Consider the following 21,330-nt stretch of genomic DNA (forward strand, 5'->3'; position numbering starts at 1 on the left):
TTTCTTTGTGTGACACTAGTTAGCTGTTATTGTTCAAAGACAAATTTGAATAATGTTAATGTTTCTTTTGTGGTTCCTGCTGCTAATAATAAACAATGCCTCACTGTGTGCCAGACAATAATTTCTTTATTATTATTCTGCTGATTGCTTTTAAATTTCCTCATTGGTTTATTGATTAGCTCTTATTCCAGATAATCAGGAATGAAAATACTTAATTTATCTTAATTGTTAACATTACAGTATCTTTATTTTCACTTGTGGTAATGTATAGCCAAATTGTAAGTGAACTCAGTACAGTACTTTTATTGTCTATACGGAGGAAATACCAATACAAGTCTTAATGTCCGGAGATGGAGATATTTGCGTACAGAAAGTGATGTTGTAGTCTTAATGCTGTTTTTGTTTTAGGGTGGATTTTTAAAAACTTGTTTCTCTTTAAAACAAAAATCTTAAGATTTCTTGAGTTGGTGCTCTCCTACATTCACTTACAGGATCTGAAGAGCGGATGTCAAAAGTGGTAAAATTTGACAGCGTTTAAGACAGGTGTACAATCCCACAATCATGTTTTTGATTTCAGAGGGTTTTCAATGTTTTTTTGTGTAAGACTTGAGACCACAGCTTGATGTTAAATACTCTGGGATTGTAATGACCTGCAAAGTTGTGTGATGAACCAAATATTTTGAGAAAAAAAAAATCCTATTAATGTAAATTAAAAAAGAAATAATGTATGCATACCTTTGTAGAAAAGAATTGGCATTTGTTCAGATGTCATTTTAAATGCACTATATACACTACCGGTCAAAAGTTTGGGGTCACTTAGAAATTTCCATTACAGACAGAATACCAGTTTTTTTTTAATCAGGGCAGCAGTTTTCAGATGAAATTATGTGCTTACATAATTGCAAAAGGGTTCTTGACTGTTGTAGAAAGAAGTGGCTGATCTTTAATGCAATATCTACATTGCCCATTATCAGCAACCATTCATCCAATGTTCCAAAGGCACATTCTGTTTACTAATCTGATGTCATTTTAAAAGGCTAACTGAGAAAACATTGGAGAACCCTTTTGCAATTATGTAAGCACATAATGTAATCTGAAAACTTCTGCCCTGGTTAAAAAAAACAATGCAACTGATCGCAGCTGGTATTCTGTCTATAATGGAGTGGAATGGAAATTTCTACGTGACCCCAAACTTTTGGCCGGTAGTGTACATAAAATATCCATGATCCATTCAAAATGTGTCATGTGTCAGGGTGACCTCTAGCTCACCTAGCAGAGTGTGCGCCCCATGTAGGCTGAGTCCTTGGCAGTGGCCAGGGTTTGAATGTGACCTGTGGCCCTTTGCTGCATGTTGTCCCCCTTCTCTCCCCTTTCTGGTCTTTAAGCTATCCTATCAATTAAAGGCCATAAAAGGCCTAAAAAATTATCTTTAAAAAAAAAAAGGTTTTGTGTCGTTATATCATGTTAATAATGGAATTAATTATCGATCTCACCTCTAATAACTGTAAAAGGGCTTGTATTTTAGGGTACTGAAATGTCATACCTCTGGTAATAGAGGGACGGATGTTTGCAGCTACATGTGACTGGACATACTACTCTATTTATAACCGCTGAGTGCAAGGCCCCAGTCTAACATAAGCAAGGACAGACGGACTTTAGAACTGAAATGTCCCTGCAGGGAGAAAGTACCGACACCTTCAAACTGGACGCTTTGTCCTTCTGCAACAGGTAGGTCTCTTTTTACAACAGAAACACATTAACATGAATGTACTGTAGCTAAAGGCTTAATGTTGGTTGTGTTGATATTGTATAAATAATGTAATAGACGAGACCTTCAATGACTTTGACGTAGAGCATTTCAAACAATAACACAATAACTACAAAATAATTGTGTTGATGAAATACAAAATATAAGGAGTTATTTGAGTTGGCGTTATTTTAAGTAAGATCATATTACATTTTTTTGTTTACTTATATCACATTGCATCAATGACCCCCACCGAGTATGTTTGTTGAGCTGATACAGTATGTTGTGTCCTGACATTGGGCAGCTGATTTTTTCATATCAGGTCATATGACCAGAGTATTTTGGGCTCTGTTATAGAGCTTGTGACCACAGTACTCTGGTGTTGCTTTAAAACTTCTCAAGCTTTTTACAAGAGCTTTTTTGCCTTCTGCACAGCAGTTTCCTAATGACAGCTGATTACAAGCAATGTTGAGCTCCAGAGAAATGCACGCTCTATAGTATATACTTTAACTTAGCGAGGATGCCAAGGATGTACTGCTACTCCTTGCATTTCATTATTTCAATTAAATTCAACAACGTTATTAATCCCACAAGTGGCAATTAGTTAAAGGACAATTCCAGCGCAAAACGAACCTAGGGGTTAATAACAGATGTGTACCCACTCTGTCGTTCTCTGGGACATGATTTCATGCTAATCGAATGTGTTTGTAGCTTGAAACAAGCTAGTGCGGACCGTTGATTAGCTTACAACGCTAGTATTCGGGGCACAGGGAAAGTAAAATCAAATCGCTATTTATACCACTAAAAAGGCTCAAAATATCACCACACTTCAACGGTAGCCTAATGAGGGTCCCTAAATGTTAACCGAAGCATTGAGAACTTTGTAAGTGTACAGACAGTTTATTAAAAAGATAGTTTTGTGAAGACAGTAGCTCCCAAGACGGCGGCTGCCTGTATACGAGAACGCGACTGTCTTTATAATCTATCTTTTTAATAAGCTGTTTGTACACTTACAAAGTTCTCAATGCTTCCGTTAACATTTAGGGACCCTCATTAGGCTACCGTTGAAGTGTGGTGATATTGTGAGCCTTTTTAGTGGTATAAATAGCAATTTGTTTTTACTTTCCCTGTGCCCCGAATACTAGCGTTGTAAGCTAATCAGCGGTCCGCACTAGCTTGTTTCAAGCTACAAACACATTCGATTAGCATGAAAACATGTCCCAGAGAACGACAGAGTGGGTACACATCTGTTATTAACCCCTAGGTTCGGTTTGCGCCAGAATTGTCCTTTAAGAGCAGCTACAGACAACACACACATACATACAGCACACAAGCCTACATATAGGCCTACACCCTAGAGAGTAGATAAATAAACAAAAATAAAAATATAGATTTCATCCATTTAAAAGTCGAACTGCAGAAGAGATAAAAGAATTAGAGTGGCGATTAGTTTTAAAAGCAAAATGCTCGTTGCTTTACGCAAGATTTGTTGATTACAAAGATAATTTAAATCTCTTTGTTTCACACTAATAATTTTAGAGCAGGTGTTGACTATATTCTTCATTCTGTTTCTGTCTTTAACTGTGACGCTTTGAAACCAGCAGATAAAAGAAAAAGTAATTTTGCATGCAAAATACCTAAATCTGCAACCTTCTAAAACTGATCTTCATGTTTCCTCTTTTTTCTTCAGATTGAAGAGCATGTGAGATATAAAAATGGATGATTTAGATCACAGCATGCACATTGCAGAATATGACTGGACAAGCTTTTATGAGGAGTGTGAGGAGCTTTGTCTGCTGCAGCCTTCGCTCGCCTGCCATGATAGCTCAATCCTCAGTGATTCAGAGGATTCGGAAAACTCAAGTTCAGTCTTTGGCACAAGCCAACAGGAGCAACAGCAAAGCTCTCCTGCAAACTGTGATGACGCTGAAAGCAGCGCTGCAGTATGCTGCACGGAGGAAGAGAACTGCACAGGTTGTGTAAAGTATATATCAGTGCAGATTATTCAGAGTGGTTCAGGAGAAGGACAAGATGATCTTACAACAAAAGCTGAACTATGCCTTAATCATCCTGAAGGAACCACCATCCCCATAGCAGAGCACAACACAGAGAAGACAAATGACATCATCACAACCACACTGCAAACTGAGCAACTAAATGTTCAGTCATCAGATGGAGATGTGCAAATGGAGAGTGACATTCGTGAACTCAAATCCACACAGGAATCTGACCCACTTTCTTGCAGCCGAACAGAGCTCAATGTGAATGAACCGCACACTACAGACAGAGCTGAGAGTGAGGGTGTGAGTGGAGGAGCTTTAAGAGCAGAAAAAGAGCGCTGGTTCGTGACAGTGAATGACAGTCCTGCACGACAGCGAGTGTGTGCTGCCTCTGTGAAAAGAAAACGGAGACAAAAAAAAACTCGTAAGGACGATCACATGTGGAGACCTGGGCAAGAGAAATCGCTTGAAAGTAGCCTAAAGTTTGAGATAATGAAAGATAAAAATGAATCTGAGGAAGGAACATACACAGAGCATGTCACACAAGCAAACCAAAACTTGGTGCAAAAATCAGTAGGGTATCTAAGTGCTGAAGAAGATCTTGAGAACGTTCAGATGGGAGTCATTTCAGATTCATCGCAAATGTCTTCAACGTCTGGTGAAGAAGACAATTTGTCAGAAAACCTGGTGATGTCTCACTCCACCAAAGACAATATCATTGAGCCAACAATAGACAGAACATTGCAAAACACAAGCACCTCAGCAGCCACACCCCACCAAGACCTGTCACAGTTAGACAGTGTAGAGTCTGATGAGCTTGAAGACGATGTCAAGTTCTTCTCCATTCACAGTTTGGATTCTGAAAGCTATCTGTCAGCTACTGAATCAGTGGAGGAACTTCAACATCTTCTCGTGGAACACCAACAATTGCAAAGCTCATCATCTCTGACAGAAAACAGCTCTCTATTCAATCTGACTGAGAATACCAAAGCAGACACTACGCAGGACAGAGAAGTGCATTCTTGTGCTAGCACTCTCTCATGCAATGTAATAGCTACCAACGCTAAAGGTCATGAAAGTGCTGATGTTCAGCCCACCCTGACATTTCCATCTGTTGGCCAAAGTGCTGACAAAATGCCAGATGACAACTCCACATGTGATAACGACACACACAGCACGCTGCCCCCGAATACACCTGGAGTCCAAAAACATGAAGTTAATCTTTCAGCATCTGATTGCTCTTCAGGAGATCAGCTTCTCCCCATTCCTGATTTAACTGTAACATTCTGCTCTGTGGCCGACAGCCCTGAAACATATGCCGAAACCGTGGGCCACATTCGACCTGTGTATGCCATTTCCGCTTTTTGGGATGAAATGGAAAAATTGACGATACATGACATTTTGCAGCTCAGGATGGGTAGAAGCACCCCTCCCAGGGAAACACAAGAAACAGTGACACCAAGCGTAGACGATCACAGCTCTTTGATTAACACTGCGGAGTATAATTTTTTTAATGGTGGTCTGATGGATACATCTGACACTGCTGACTCAGACTATTTCACACAGCCTGACGAATCCAAGCCAGATCGCTCAAGCTGTGAGTTATCCACCTCCGATTTTGAAGAAGAGTACTGGCAGTTTCTTGGCGCCAGTAGGAACCCCAGTCCTGACCCTCAAAGCAAAAAACAACGAAGCACAAGTGACTCTCCTTTCTTAGCACATGAGGAAGAGGACTCCACAGGCTCTGAAGGAAAGGAGACACCTGTGCCTTTAGAGGACTTCACAAGTAAATGTTTTGAGGATCAGGACTCAAATGCTTTCATTTCAAGCGAACTTGCATGGCCGAGACAGATAACAAAAAGCAAAAGCATGCACAACGTACAAGCTCTCAACACAGAGGATTTATCTTTGCAGTTGCTACTTGGGAATGATGAGAGCAGTCTGTTGCTCAGCAGCTGTCCATCTCTGGAGGAAAATGTGGTTTTAAAAGCGAGCGACAGTGTTGGAACACTGATACCTGCACCTTTTCTGGATGAACATTATCAAGTATCCTTCCCTGAAATGTTTGAATACTTACTCAGAGAGAATAAAACAAATGGGGACTCGCGGTGCGTCACCTTCTATGAACCAGAAGACATCTCACTGGCTCCTGTGTTTGACTACACTCTTTGTACATTCAGGGATGAAATGTCATTCTTTTCCCTTCATGATTGCCAGCGCAGTGATGAGAGACCCATACCCATTTTCTCCTGTTCTCATCCCACTGTCAGAGAACTCACATTCCCACATCTGAACTATGTTTTCTTCTGCAAGGAGGAGGACGACATCTCTCCAATCAGAGTTGTGTCTGGCTCTTTCATCCAGGGCAGTGATTGTGGGGCAGCAGCCCCACATGGATTTCATAGCTGGCAAAGTTTGATAAGGAAGATTCACTTTCCCGACAAAGGTAGCATCTGGTGCAGGAGATCTGGTGCCTGGGTGTTCCCAGTTGAGGCTGAGAAGATCACCATGAAGAGTGCGGATCCACCAATAACAGTGCTCACTGAGAGGAGAGTCACTTCAACGCCTTCTCAGTTGTTTAGAGAGCTAGCAGTGCAGCAGAGGGTTTGGGAAGCTATACAGACAACAAGTAAGTCTGAGCTCTCTCATACAGCGGGTTGGATGTAAAAAAAAAAAAACACACACACACCCAAAGCAAAACTACAATTAAATGACATCTACTGTGTTTGTGCATGTTTATGTGTATGACAGGACGAGAGGGCATCTTCTCCACACTGAAGCAGTCAGATATGTGTTTGGTCTGCATTGCTTTTGCCTCCTGGGTGTTAAAATCCTCTGATCCGGATACTGCTGATGCCTGGAAAGCAGGTATGAAACTTCTTGCATTGATATTTTGCTGTTACAGTCATTCATCTTCTAGTTTAAACCTGGTGTCTAAAATACAGACATTATATGCCCTGAAAACAAATTCTCTCCATCAGCTTCTTCCTGTAAGGTGATTTAACGTATTTCTGTGCACCAATCAGAGTTTAGCAACACTGTATTTTTGAGCTGAGTTATATGAGTGTTGAACACTAATAACTATGAATATTAATTGTTAATGGGAGATACTTATTTGAAACCACATTTCCAGGGGCTTTAAGTTTATTGAACCTGAAAAGTAGCCTACTGTATAACTTGGTGAATTGACATCCAATTCTTCAAAGTAACCTTTATTGAAATCCTGTTCAGCTCTGCTAGCAAATGTGAGCGCGCTGTCGGCTATCCAGTACCTGCGGCAGTATGTGAAGAAGAAGAATCCTTCTTAAGATGATCCCTGATATGTGTACACACAAGAGAGAAGAGAAGAGTCCTTTCCAAACTTTTTCACTTGGGTCCATCCATAAAATGCTTTGGGTTCCAAGTTACAATGAATACAGCATGTAAAGGTAGACGTTAGCAAACTGATGTTTTAAGTTCTTTATAGCCTGAAGCTAGTTGGACATTTTTAGTAAAAGGAAGTTAAAGTCTGGTGATATGACAACAATGAATTGATTAACAATAACAATTGTCTGTAACTAAAGCCTGATATAGCTTATTCCTCTCTGACAGAGACCGCCATTGTTGTCCAAAAACATCTTACATTACAATTAATATTGACGCTGTAGAGTGACTAACAAAGAAGGGGCTGAATATAGTTCCCAACAAATGCACTATTTCAAGATTTAAGATCAAGATTCAAAGATGTATTGGTCACATATTCATATTTTCAATGTGTGCAGTGAAATGTGGGGGTGGTATACTCTCTAGACTAGAGGATGTGCTAAAAGGCTAATGTGCAATACAAATAGAGAGTAAAAAATAAGCAGACTACATAATAAAAAAGACACGCTCAGACAGACATTATGGTTACGTTTGCTAAAAACTAGTGCTTAGTTGTTTTAGGAAATTATTTAGCTTTTTATTTTTTATTTATTCATTTTAATCAGTATATTTGAGATATATCTGATATTCTAATAGGAACAAATTGGCTTGGGGTTGAGAGCCACAGACAGGATAATGAAGTTGGAAAGTATTGAGGTTTTGGTCTTTTAATGGGATTTGTTGGGAACACACCGGGCGCGTAACAGCTATTTTTATTTCGGCGCCCCATATGTTATCGAATCTGTCCGTTCACATCGGGCGCATAGCTCTGCGTTGGCCCACGTGCAGATTTCTTTTTTGTAGGGTGGTAGGGGAAGACTCATCCCTGATTGGCTCGCCCTAGCCATAACCAATCCCACTTGCCTAAACCTAACCAGAGAATTTCTAATAAGGGGAGAAGTTCCACTCTCCTGATACTTCCGGCTTCTGAACTGGTTGCAGTTCCACTCTGGTTCCATATAGGGGGCGCTCACAGGCGAGTGCAGAATGAATGGGACTCTATAGAGCTATACCCCTAAAAATCCACTTTTCTCAGGATATCAATTTTTGTCTAGTAATTTCAATGTTCCATTCCACTGCTGGGTGTTAGATTTTTTTCAAAGTGTATTTTTTGTTCTAAAAAGCCTTTTAAAATGTCAATGACGTCATACACATCGTACGGCCAGAGATACTGCTTTACGGCAAGCTCTGAGTCACTTCCTTTTTTCTCTTGAGGCATCGACAACACAGCTGACAGGTTAGACTCTCCCTGTTAATACACATGCTAGAAAGAGGTTTACTAATGTTTTAAAAACCACGCCGAAATATTCACTCTGACATTCTGGTTCCGCTTCGGATGCCATCAAGCGGCTTCTCTGGTCGTAATCAGTCCTTCACTGACCAATCAGCATTCATTAGCAGAATGACTCAACCTGTAAGAAATCGAAAGGACATAAGTACTCGTTCATTCAACTTTCAACCTATGATCCATGTTGAACTTGCAAAAACAACAATCAAATCTGAGATTTGTCAACGTAGACCGGCTCTGACCTTACCAACCCAACCAGAGCAGGCAACGAGTACTAGCCATTCAGGTATGAGTTCCCTAATGAATATTCATGAGTCTTCCCCTACCATCCTGCAAAAACAAAATGTTTGGCCCGCGTGTTGCAGCGATCAAGCTAGGTTTAGTTTCGGCGTCTCTCTCTCTATTTCTTGTGCGAGACGCGAGCGTATGTGTCAAGCCAGGCAGGTAATCACATACAGGAAGATCACAGTGCAGCCGGATACTTTACAAAACTAAAACACATTCAAAACACACACACACACACACACACACACACACACACACACACACACACACACACACACAAATTACCACAGTTTTGCCCACTCATCCTGTCTCTTTCTATCGGAGAGAGAGACTTTGATTCTTCAGTTCTGGTGAAAGGGTGTAAACTGAGGTTGGTATGTGGACCATTATGTAAGCAGAGAAGCTCATACTTTTTGTTGTAAGAAAAGGTTCAGTACGTGACTGCATGAGCTGTGCATGATGGGTAAGCATCGTCTAAAACAGTGGTTCCCAAACTTTTTGGCTTTGTTCAACTTTAATATAAAGTCACAGCTACTTGTTACCTTTCATCACAGGCTGCACAAGTTGTGAGCAGCTCAGAAGGATTTTTCACTTTTAGACCATTTCATTTGAATAATTCCATACAGGCAAGTAGAGGTAAAATTATACAGCATTAAACTACACAGAAGAATGTAACTGTGTGGCAGTTTTAGTTTTTTCTTGTGTCCTACTCTGGTAATTAACTCACAATGCCTTAGATTAATTCCAAACCCCCAGGATGGGAACCACTGACCTAAAATACTTTGTAGTGAAAAGACCAGGGTATCTGCTAAGATCCGTCACATCCTGTGTTGGAACAATATTTAAGCTTTAAAAATAGCTAATTATTATATATTTGCCTACCATATACATAAGCAAAATCTAATTGACATATCCGTTCTCAGATGCTTGTATGAATTACCCCTAAATATAGTGCTCATATCACATTTTGTGTAAAGATCTACAAGCAACACTTCATATCTCTTGTCAAACAAGACTGGGTACATATGATTTTACATATATGACAGATTTTGTGCAATAAAGTGATTAAATGCAATAAAACCATGAATATATGACTCTCCTCGCTGTCCAAGTTGATGTGTGCAAGAAAAAACAGCGCTAACAGGAACTATACTGTTATTTTCACAGTATAAACCCACTGTTGCCAGTTTATTAGGTACACCTAGGCTAACACTAATGCAGTCTAATACATTACATTATGCAGAGGTTTACCTAGACTGACGTCGTCAGTATAACGCAATTTCGTTCAACCGAACCAGAAACTACATCCTCCAAAATGACCATACAGGTGAATCAAACACCTCTCTATAACAGTTTCAACAAAAACGGATCATTATAACCTTCATGAAGGTAGAATTTACTGTAGGACTGTTGTTTTAGACGACATTAGTTTCAGCTAGGTATACCTAATAAATTGTATATACCACAGGCTGTTGTTACAGAGGAACTCCCAAGTGCAAAGAGAATGTCATTGCAGAATTATTTATTGAAATAAATATGCAATGGATACACTTTCATATTATGTCACATAAATATTGAATTTAGAGGCAGTTCTTTTAAAAATTCCATCAAAATGCTTAAGATTTAGTTTCTCTCCAATTCAGTTACTCGCATCAAAACAATGTAAATACATCATTCTAATAAAACTTTCTGTCTGTAGCGACAGATCATGGTCCAATTAATAATGACTCTCCTTATAATACTATATACTGTTTTAGCTTATGATTTACTGCTATCGTGCTGAATCGAGGGTCAAGTGTTCACATCTACTGCTATATCAATAGTACTTATTCATATAGAACATTGTGAACATGTAATATTTACAATCTCAAAAATGAGCGAATAAAAGCTTCGGTTATACTGTGAAAAGATATCTTGATATATAAAACTTTAGGATTTAGACAAATATTTAGCAGATTTAAGAGTAAAACCAACCTCTAATATGCTTTCAAAGTCTAAACACCACAATGCAACTTTCTATTCTAGTTTTGTGAAAAAAAGGAAGGCTGAGTCATGCTAGGTCGTTACAATCAGTCAAACAGATTTAAATGTCATTCTGTACAAGGAAATCATTTAGAAATCATAGATAGATATTTAAACTTAACACCAAAGTCTATCTGTTTTCATATCCTTTATAAGAGCTATATTTTAGCTAATACTTATCACTGCATATGAAACAGTTTTACAGTGATTGTTGTGAGAGAAAATCTGTCACTTTAAATCGCATGAATGGGTGAGATTGTTCATTACGTTGATAATAAAACCAGTATAAAGTCTAAAGTGATGTGAAAATCTCAGACGGACTTTGACAGTCCCATTAAGTGCTAACAAGGAATGCACATAAAGATCCACAAAGATTTTTCTAAAATATATTAAAACAAAAGAAATGGACAGATGAATATTTTCTTACAGTCTTAAAAAAGTACACAGTATTCTATTGGGTATGAGTATAGGATTTCAGGGCATGCACCACCTGGCACTCAAGATGGCTTGTCACCTTCTTTCTTCAGACGGCTTTTAGAAAACAGAAACAAAGAAACGAGGTAAACACTTTTGCGGTGAAACACATTTTACATGAGTTTAACTGAGCAATGTGGAATCATGTTGGCTCCATAGAGGAGAAAATGTTAACAACCAATGCACAAATACGAAGGGATTTTACATATTATGAAGTCCCATTAGGCTGCATAGCTACAATGATAATGTGATGCTTTTTAAATCACTGAAATAACCTATTTTCTTTTCTCTGTAGTGTAAGATAAGACATTGAAAAGCCTCACCTGTAATAATCTTCCTGACTCGGGAGAGGGCCTCCATGCAGGTGATGCCCATGCAGCCACTGCTGCTCCATAGCCATCCTCTGCAGCTCTGCAGACTGAGCATGCATGGCCTGGAGCTGATGAGCAGCAGACTGGGGAATATGGCCCTGCAGCTCTCGTTGATATGCAGCTCCTATGGAAGACACAAAAAAAATGACCAAATTGGAGGAGATGGACTCAGAAAAGATTCAAGAGGTAGGCTGTGGGTTGAGATTACGAACCAAACAGTGGGTGGCGCAGCATCTCATGATCATGAGGAAGATCGCTGAGTAAAGCATTGGGAATCGGTCCGCCAGGGAAGGGGAACCTGGCAAAACGTGGTCCTGTTCCCAGGGGGTCTAGGGGATGAGGGCCTGAACCTGGATGAAGAAATAAAATCATACAGTAAATGAAGGTCAACTTCACCCAATCGGATAATATTAATACCGACTAATTAACTTAGCAAAACCCATAAAGTCAATAAGTCCAAACTCACCTTGACCGAGGAGATCCTGTTGGTGCAGGTGGAGGTGGGAGTGAATGTGAGAGTGCTGGTGATGATGTGGCGTCACATTGAGCATCTGCAGCCTGGCAGCAGGGTCGGTCGCCACAGATGCCATCCTCTCTGCGTGAAGCCGCTCTGCAGTGAGTCGCTCTGCGTAACTCAGCTCCGGGCGCAGCTGAGGTCCTGCCAGCGCCATCCTCTCCCGCTCCAGGTGGTGCAGTCCGGGATGAAAGGGTGCAAAGTGATGGGGAGGCCCGGGTATGTGGGGAAGACCGATCGCCCCGTGTCTGGCAAAGTGCTCCATGGGGTTGGCTGACTGGTGTAAAGTTTCCATGTCTTGGGGCTTGACCTCAAAGCCAGGCTTCATCCTCTCGCGGAGCTCCCTCTCTCGGAGGTTTCGGAGCTCGCGCTCTCTAAGGCTGGGTTCAGCGCTGTACAGGCCAGGCATGTGGTAGGCCAGCAAGGGGTCGCCAGGGCTCAGTGACACATAGAAAGGGTGGTTGCGGTTGTTGGGCGACATGACATGAGGTCGGGCATATTCACTCAGGGTGCGCAGAGCAGGTGTATCAGGGCCAATGTATGGGGGCACAGCGGCTACAGTGGTGGGGGGCTGCTCAAAGGAGGGGCGCCCGTGGCCCTGAACCGTCATCTGAACATCACTCATGCGACTGTCGTGGGACGAACTGGAGGCTCTCTGTAAGCAAAGACAGTGCGTGAGATAACTCACGTTACAACTCAATACATGTTTTGTGACAAAGATGATGTTAAAAAAGGAAGGAATGGACTGTTGCACTCACAGCATTTCTGTCTGCCTCCCTTTCTCTCTCTCTCTCTCTGTCTTTTTCCCTTTCACGTTCTTGTCGAGCACTGAGCTCAGCCTCTCTCCTGGACTTTTCCACAGCGTCTTCCCTTTTCTTGGCCAGCTTGGAGGCTGAAAGTGGAGTAAAGAACAGGTCTGTTCTGGCACAGGAGTTGTAACCACGATCCAAGTGTTTGATAAACCTGAAAGAAATAACAGATGTGCATTTTCTTTTGAGTATGACTAATAAACTTTCACACATAATCGCAACATTCATTTAACAGGTAGTTTTGGAAACAATTCCTGTCAGTTATAATGACGGAGAGATATAATGAGATCTGGGAATCAATTAACTCAGCAAGAACTGCCTTTACAAAGTTTAATGGGAACAACACCAGCAATCAGACACGTCCATAGTTTAACTGTATTATGTGAACCACTTATTTGTAAAGGAAAACAAAAGCAACAATGGTTAACATGACTACTTGTATAAAGTAAAGGGGCTGCTCCAAGTGATGAAGCTACAGTCCATTTCAGCTTTACAAAACTTTCGTCTTTCAGCTCATTGTTTTAGTTTTCTGGCCTGCAACTTTACTATTTTTATTCTCTCTCAATGATCTCACAGCGCCGTTGTGATCAGCAGCAGGCAGCTGTTTTCAGCAGAAATGACTCCAAAGCCCAAGACAAGACAGTTAGCGACTAGCTGGTGAACATACGTACATTTTCCTCAGGAAGTGGTAGAGACCAAACCAGAACTAAAACGATAACGAATATCGGACTTCCATTTGTCACATTAGCTTCCAATGAATGTTAGTGTTGCTCTTAATCTGCTGTCTGCTAACGAGTTTGTGTGTTCACAGCTTTTTTCGACTGCCCCCAAGTGGTCAGTTATTGCAAGTTTTAGAGATTTTGTTTGAAACGTCTGGTTGTCTGACTACTTGTGTTGCTTATATGGTAAGTAAAATGTTCTCATAATTGGTAGGATTGGTGTATTTTTTCTTTAAATTGCACATTTGATACTCACATGTATAATATAAGTAAATAAAACAAAGAGGCATCATTATTTAAACACTGTGGTATAGCGGTTTTCACAATAATGCATAGGAATCTGAAAACCTAATTTTTACAAGATGAGTCAAACACTTATTTTTTGAGATTTTCCTAAAAAAGAATGTCTTCCAACATACCGTGCAGACTGGCTGGCATGGCTTGCCATGTTGACAATGGTGGGCTCTGGCGAGGGGCTCCGAGGTGGAGAGGGTGGGCTTTCAGCCTCTTCTATCTCATCCAATGGCTCTTCTTTAATCTGAATGTGTGATCCCCCTGCTGCGGTGCTTGGTGAAGGTCTCAGAGGAAGAGGTTGGAATGCAGGCTGGAGGCTCGGGACGGGGCCAATAGCAGAAGATGTTACAGAGGTGAGAGGGTGTGAGGCTGCGGCCGGTGGGTGAGAGGAAGTCATGCTTTTTCCAGGGTGGGTCTGCACCTGGGAGATCACTGGAAGCTGGGTAGGAAGTGACTGCATTGGCAAAGGCTGTGGCATGAGCTGAAGAGGTGGAGGGGGGGCACCTGGAGGATGCTGGTTGGGCAGAGAATTGAGTGGCTTTAGAGCAGGGGGAGGGGGGAGATTGGAGGGCATCTGAGGGAAAGGTGTAGCAGACTGGTGTGGCATCTGTTTGTGTGAAGGTGGAATTGGAGTGGTGGGAGGAGGCTTGATTTGTGGGCCAGATAGAGGAGGTTGGGGGAGCTGAGACTCCCTAAAGAAGGGAGGGGGTCGCTGGGGGGCCTGAGGTGACAGGCCATGAGGCTGCTGAGACTGTGCAGAGTTGAGAGCAGGTGGGACCTGAAATGCTGGAGAAAGAGGAGAATCCTGAGCCATTGCTGAAGAAAGAGGTGGTAAACCATAAAGAGAGTGAGAGGCGGGCTGTGGTCGGCTGTTTGGGCCTGCTGTGGCAGCTGACTGACCAGCAGCTGGCTGAGGGGGGTCCTGAGAAGGAGGAGGGGGGCTCTGTGCAGGATCAACAGGGGGGGCGCTTTGCATTGGCTGAGGAGTGATGGGATGGCCCTGAGAGGGGAGGGCCTGTGGGACTGGTGCGTCAGCCAGCACAGCAGCAGCAGCAACAGGCTCTGATGGGCCACCGTTCGGCTGGGCAGATGAGTCAGAGTCGCTCTCGTTGCCCTGCTGAGGGCTGGGAATGCTGGGAGAGGAGCTGCGGTTGTCCTGATCGATGTCTTTGGTGTCACTGCTGCCGTCGTCCTGAGCACTGCGGCTTTCTGAAGAACTTTCCTCCTCTACCTCGGCCTCCCCCTCTGACCGCAAGCCCCGTGGATCCTGGAGCAACAAACAAACAAACGATGTACCCAATTCACACTGAGCAATATGTGATTACTATCAGAGAGAGAGAGGTGGTGGTAATAAGAGCGGAGAATAAATTAGCAGTAAAGTTGTCAAAGTGGTAATAAATGTACAATTTATGTTTCAGTTTGTCTATTAATAAATTCTGTAGCTCCTCGAGACCAAGTAAAGTTCCTGTGTCTTGCTTCCCAACTGCTCGGTAAAGTGAAGCTGGTTAGCCCTTAAATGAGCATCAACTTCGGCACTGGAGGCAAAACAAAGTCTCCCCACCACAGTCTAGAAGCTGAAGCAGGAACGGTTAATACTAGCTTTGCATTTCTCTGTTGCATATTAACTTTTAAAAATAAAATGAAGCCTCCTTCTACATTAACTAACTGTCTTGAACCACTTTTTCATTACATTAGGTCAGCCTGGGTGGCTCAGAGGTAGAGGGGGGTCAGCCCACAACCACAGAGATTGGGGGTTCGAGCCCAGGCTCCTCCGACCACATGTCAAAGTGTCCTGTGACACAAGTTGCTCCCCGGACGCTGTATGTGGCTGTCCACTGCTCCTAATACTTGGATGGGTTAACTGCAGAGATTGAGTTTCACTACTTTGTACTGTACGATTGTATGTGACGAATAATGAAGTTTCTTCTTTTCTTCTTCTTCCTTCACAACAGTTTTAGAACAAGCTAACGACTGCATCGTTTTGATGGGCAGCCATTGAAATTGTCAACATCGATTTAGGTCTAGTTGCAAAGCCAAACACAACAGTGGCATAAAATGGACAGAAAAAGACAATTAAATTGTTAATCGCAATTGATCGTCAACTAAAATGTTATGATTGCGACAGCCCTACTTACACTTTGAAACTCATTGCAGACTTTTCTATGACAGTTTAGGACTGACGTTTACTGCTCCCTGCTGCACAAACTGGCACCTTTTGAGAAGTTTTTACCCAAATGATATTTGACATAAAGTGTTCCATCTCACCTGTGTCTTCGGCCTTTTAGGTGTAACTTTTTCAGGCTCGTCATGCTCCTGAGCAGGACTCTCCCGTACACGTTTTGTTGTCTTTTGTGACGTTAACTCCTCTTTTATCTTCTGTGGACACAGCATGATTTACACAGTGGTGTTAATTACTGACAGAAAACGATGATGATGATGATGATGATGACTGACACAAAACCTCAACGAGTGATATTCAACAAGCATCTATGGCTGCAGCAGTATTACATGTATCCTCAAGGGCCACATTGTTTAAATCACTTACATATAATGTGCATGTATAATTTCCGTTACATGTAGGTTGGGACTAACTAAGCTTTCATCAACTCAACGGCTGAATTCTTTGAAGAGTTCCTCGTCAGAATAATATGCAAACAATCCAGCTGGTGTGATAAGATAATGTCATACAGGTCCAGCATCTATATGAAAATGTGTAGCTTATGTTTACCTTGTTTGTCTTCTTGCTGGATTCAATCTTATTATCTGTGGATGACGATCTCAAAGAATTAGAAGTTGCTCCACTTGGAGAGGGCTGGCTACTGGACTGCTGATCCTCACTGGTGGGGGATCCTGTGAGCCTCCTGTGGCCACTTCTTAAAGTTGACAGCTGCTTTAAAAAAAGAAAATAATCAGTAGTTTATTTTATTTATTTTTTATTTGGTAAAACACAAGCAAGAAAGACATGTGTTGCAGTAAGTCAAACCTTTGGACGGATTCAATAGGTTGTGAAATCTGTTTTATATATAAAAGACATTTTAACTACAATTTCTTTTGAATGTTCATTACTAGTAGTAAAGATGATTGATCTGCTAGCCTCAGGCTTACAGGTGCTCTGCTTCGCCGCGTCCTCATGCCATGCTTGCTGTTCACCTCTTCTTCCTCTTTAACAGGTTTAAACATGAATGGAGCGACTGCAGATTTTGGAGCTGGCGGCAGACATCCATGTTTGTTTTCGTATGTGCGACAAGTTGTGCATAGCAACGGGTTGTCTCTACGGCCCTGGTGCCAATCCTTAGAACCTGTTTTGGGATAAAATGCTTTAGGCAAAAGTTTCACAGACCGTTAGCAAGTATGTATTAAAAATACTGAGCAGAATTTGATTACTCACAAATAAAGACGTGTACTCACTTGTTGTACCACAGTGGCTGCAGCTCTTGACTTCCTGTTCACTGTCTTCACTATCAAGATCATCCTCACTGGCAGAACTTGCATCCACTGCAAAGGAGAAGATCAGCTTCAATGAAGACGTCCTGTTCATATGACTGCACACTTAGTGACCGCACAACTGTGAAGATCGGCATGAATAGGGGAAACACAAAATGGAACACTAAGTGTTCACCTGAATAATTTCGCGATGGGGTTACAGGAACTGTCGCAGAGCGAGTCTTTGCTTTGCGAGAGGACGGCTGTCGTCGTTGCTGTCGATAAGCTCTTGTTCCTGCAGCCTCAGGAGTTTTCTTCCAGTGGTAATAGAAAGTGATCAGCTCCCCCTGATGAGAAGAACACAGGACATTTAGGAACAATCCAAGTTATGTTTCTTAAAAAAAAAAAAGATATGGCTACAATGAAATCACTGCATGCATAACGAATTGTTCTGTACGCAGAAACATAGTGTTCAATTACAGTCTTTTTGCTGGGCAGAAAGTCTTTCCGGATGCGGAAGAAATTCTTTCCATACTGTCTCAGGCCTTTGATGAAGCGTTTCTGTTGGGGAAAAAAGAGGGAAGGGTTGTGGTGGATAAAACTAAATGATATACAGCTGCGAAATAAAAGGCTCCTGTATAGATAATGCTAATCTTGTAATATATATACGAGCATTTATTAAACATATATGTCTGATATAGTTATTATAACAAAGTACTAAACTGATTTTCCATTCAAAACTAAGGTAGTGGTTAAAAAACACTATTTTACTGCAGGCTTGTATCATACTAAAGTGAAAAAAGTTGAATAAACTGCCAATTTCTGATCAGAGAACTTTTATATTACACTCACTGCATTGTTAAACACGCTAAGTATAAACAGTTTGCGTCATTTTCATCACCACTACTAGCTAAAAGGTGTCTCACCACATCATCCTCCGACCAGCATTTCTCAATAAGCTTCGGCAGAGGCTTCTTAACCAGACGCTGGAGAGCTTTTGCTGCATCATAATGACTTGCATGTAGCTAGAATTGATGAAAACATAGATGTTTGTAAATCTGCAATGCAATATTTTGGGTCTTTGAATTTACTAGATACTGATGAATATAATTCAAGTTGTTTTCCGCACCATGTTGAGTGCGTTGAGTGTGGTATCATCACGGGAGGCTGCTAAACATCCATCCTCTGTGGATCCACCATCACACATCCCGGCAAACGCTGCCATGCTCCTTGAAAAATAAAGAGGTGAAATAGATACTGAGGGTGCACTTTTACACTTTCCTAGTTTAATATTTAGCCTGATTCCAAGGAGTGATTCTGAAATGCTTTAGAGTACAGGTGAACAGCGTTTCTCTTAATCCCTCCCCCCAATTAAAACCACATTTCATAGTTGCATGACATGAAATAAATCAGGTAAATAGAGAAAGTAGACTATACGCAGGCTGCTTTCACTCTGGCATTCAAATAACTAGACCAAGACTGGTTTTGTTTTTGCCTCCCCATTTGTGACACTTTTCTGATTACCCTTGTCAAAAAGCTAGTAAGTAATACTGGTTATTTTTGCATTTTAATTTTGTTATTGCAATAATGCCCGTCGTATGCACGTCGCTGCAAAGGACTCAGCCTACATGGGGCGAACGCCCTTACTGGGTGAGCTAGAGGCCGCCCCCCATTAGTACTGGTTTGACATATAGTGAAGTAGTATTTGTTTATAGGTAAGTAACATAGTAAGGGCTATTCAGTAAAGCATTAAATAGCATATGTATCTTGTTGTTCAGTAAGGACATGGCTGCAGGTTAATTATCGTTGTTGATTGTAAAATTCTCCAAAAATATTTTGCCCCCTTTTGCAAAGGTGCCAGCCTTTATACATAACTCACGACTGACCAAGTTCACCTTAGTACCAGTGATGTTAAGCAGTATAGTGCAGACACTGACCTGGCAGCTCTGAGGTACATGAGAAGGTCACAGTCATTGACCCCAGGCATCCACATCAGTTCCTCACTCTCTGTCTGAGTCTGTAAACCAGGAGCAGACCGCAGCTGCAACTCTGGTAGTTTGGCCTGTAGTGAAACCATAGAATTGACAATAAACAGCAACCAACACTCATTAGACCACCTTAAAGAACAGCAACTGAATGTCCTGCCAAGATTAATGTTTTAAAAAGGGAGAATTACAGGGCACAAATGCAAGCACTTTAGAAAACATTCAACAGTAATTTACATTTTAAGAGTGATTCAAATGTCAAAAATGTGTGTACTGTATGACATTCAAACAAAGCACACTGAACAGACAGGTCTGACTAGTTTCATAATGATAATGATAGGCCAATAGGACCTAACGTTACACTCAGCAGGTACACATACTTCTCTAATATTGTCTTCCTACAAATGTTGATTTTCAAAATATGTCTTTACCCACCCGCCAAAAAAAAGATGTAGTATATAGAAGTGTATTCATAATTTCAAAACTTAATTTCATTCAAATGTGACAAATAATATTTCAACAGGGTGTACCTGATGACTTGGTCCCACTCTTATCTCGCCCTGTGTGCTGTTCAGGCTCCTGAAACAAAAATGGTCATGTGCATTAATATTAATTTGCAACCTACAGTCTTGACATCGGCAAAGTGTTAAGAATAAAGGAAGAGTAAATATAATTGTGTTCACACAGTTAAGTCAGTCTGCTAATAACTGTTGATTAGCGGGTCGCTAACGCTGTAACGTTACATTAAGATCAATATGTCCAGCTTTAACTTTGCTGTCAGAGCAGCTTCCCTCCCACTGCACAGTGATTTCAGCAGCAGAATACCATCCCGCCCCTCCATCACTGTGAGCCAATCTCAGCTGTGACCTGCGACGTTTCCTTATATTATATGAATGAAATCTGACGCTAGAACCGTACAAGACTGTCAATCAGTCATACAAAAGCTGCTAATTTTTACGGTCACCATTACAAGATCAGTGTGTGCTACTTTGGAGATCCTAACAGGTTGACAGTAGCCGTCTGCCTCCGTCTCTTGGTTAACTGTTAGCTAAAGTATGCAATCAATAATAAATATAAATGTTAGCATGCACAACATGCCATTGACATACATAACGTTACATATAGCGACAACGACCCATGTCAATACACGCCAAGCCCAGAGGAAATAACAGCTGATTTATTAAACGATGTATATGGTTAATCTGCATTACTGACGTTTAAAACAATAGCTGCAGAAATAACTGTTAGCTATATTAAAGCGATCAAAAAAAAATCATTTTCCAGCAGGAGCTGCTAGCTGCTAACGAGACAGTAAGATTACGCCGTTATTTGGTTAGCTTGTTAGCCAGATACGAACTTCGTGACCACTGACACTCCGACTATTTCATACAAACGTCTCTTAAAGTAACGCTACGAAACACTGAGAGACATATTTAATACATAACAACAAAAATATAAATGCAAAATGTAAGTTAATCAAGTTACCTCCGCGGACTGAACAGGTCGTCCATGTCGAAGGCTGTTTGGATGTGGCTTGTTGACACTACGCAGCGCAGTGGGCGATACACACAAAAACTATGCGAATCCCCCATTACATGGCTATTCAAAATGGAGGCGGTATAGTGGAGGGAGTCGGTCTATTTTCTTTCCCAGTGCAATGACCTCAGCAGCCACAGCTAAGCCTTCAAAGTTGTCTGGGTGTACATAACTGAGCATGTGCCGCGGATCAGCAGCAGGAGCAGGAGCCACTGAGGCTGCTCACCAGCTGCTGCACAGGCCTCCATGAATCAAACATCGTATCATACTGTGTGAACTGCTGTGGTTATTAAACATTATGTAAGACGTTAACCTCCCAGTCGCAGAAACAGTTCGGTTAATGTAAGGCTGTGGCGTGTAGAAAACCTCTGATAATATACTGTCAGTTTTGTCGAGTTTACAGCTATTTACTGGTTTTGAGGTTATTTAATAAAAAAAATTAAACATCACAAATATATATT

General features: G+C 41.4%; 2 protein-coding genes across 7 annotated transcripts; one reads left to right on the plus strand and one right to left on the minus strand.

Moving 5' to 3' along the window:
• Positions 1-1,636: 1,636 nt before the first annotated feature.
• On the plus strand, positions 1,637-11,714 carry perm1b (PPARGC1 and ESRR induced regulator, muscle 1b). 2 transcript variants are annotated; one of them, XM_078248619.1, is made up of 4 exons: positions 1,637-1,728; positions 3,438-6,376; positions 6,499-6,615; positions 11,514-11,714. In XM_078248619.1, the coding sequence occupies exons 2-4, from the start codon at positions 3,463-3,465 to the stop codon at positions 11,516-11,518; spliced, it is 3,036 nt and encodes a 1,011-aa protein (XP_078104745.1). In that variant the 5' UTR covers positions 1,637-1,728; positions 3,438-3,462; the 3' UTR covers positions 11,519-11,714. The 2 variants fall into 2 exon arrangements, with proteins under 2 accessions (XP_078104745.1, XP_078104744.1); XM_078248618.1 differs by lacking the exon at positions 11,514-11,714 and adding an exon at positions 6,979-10,021.
• Positions 10,228-21,116, minus strand: rereb (arginine-glutamic acid dipeptide (RE) repeats b). 5 transcript variants are annotated; one of them, XM_078248616.1, is made up of 17 exons: positions 20,819-21,116; positions 19,864-19,912; positions 19,286-19,410; positions 18,478-18,577; positions 18,275-18,373; positions 17,829-17,909; positions 17,545-17,695; positions 17,334-17,420; positions 17,031-17,224; positions 16,654-16,812; positions 16,191-16,301; positions 14,051-15,192; positions 12,862-13,066; positions 12,056-12,758; positions 11,802-11,939; positions 11,542-11,713; positions 10,228-11,275 (listed from the first exon to the last, which is right to left on the minus strand). In XM_078248616.1, the coding sequence occupies exons 1-17, from the start codon at positions 20,923-20,925 to the stop codon at positions 11,242-11,244; spliced, it is 3,657 nt and encodes a 1,218-aa protein (XP_078104742.1). In that variant the 5' UTR covers positions 20,926-21,116; the 3' UTR covers positions 10,228-11,241. The 5 variants fall into 5 exon arrangements, with proteins under 5 accessions (XP_078104742.1, XP_078104740.1, XP_078104739.1 ...); XM_078248614.1 differs by having other exon boundaries at positions 16,654-16,815; XM_078248613.1 differs by having other exon boundaries at positions 17,031-17,242.
• Between the last annotated feature and the right edge of the window lie 214 nt (positions 21,117-21,330).

The sequence above is a fragment of the Sander vitreus genome, chromosome 4, assembly GCF_031162955.1.
Source record: "Sander vitreus isolate 19-12246 chromosome 4, sanVit1, whole genome shotgun sequence".
NCBI lineage: Eukaryota > Metazoa > Chordata > Actinopteri > Perciformes > Percidae > Sander > Sander vitreus.

Bases quoted from the DNA above. Each gene is read 5' to 3' on its own strand.
- perm1b (XM_078248618.1), top strand. From the start codon at position 3,463: ATGGATGATTTAGATCACAGCATGCACATTGCAGAATATGACTGGACA. The intron at 6,377-6,498 runs GTAAGTCTGAGC...TGTGTATGACAG, and splicing joins GGAAGCTATACAGACAACAA to GACGAGAGGGCATCTTCTCC. The intron at 6,616-6,978 runs GTATGAAACTTC...AATCCTGTTCAG, and splicing joins TGCTGATGCCTGGAAAGCAG to CTCTGCTAGCAAATGTGAGC.
- rereb (XM_078248612.1), bottom strand. From the start codon at position 20,925: ATGGGGGATTCGCATAGTTTTTGTGTGTATCGCCCACTGCGCTGCGTA. The intron at 16,816-17,030 runs GTAAGCCTGAGG...CTTTTTTTAAAG, and splicing joins CGCGGCGAAGCAGAGCACCT to CAGCTGTCAACTTTAAGAAG. The intron at 13,067-14,050 runs GTATGTTGGAAG...TATTTCTTTCAG, and splicing joins CATGCCAGCCAGTCTGCACG to GTTTATCAAACACTTGGATC.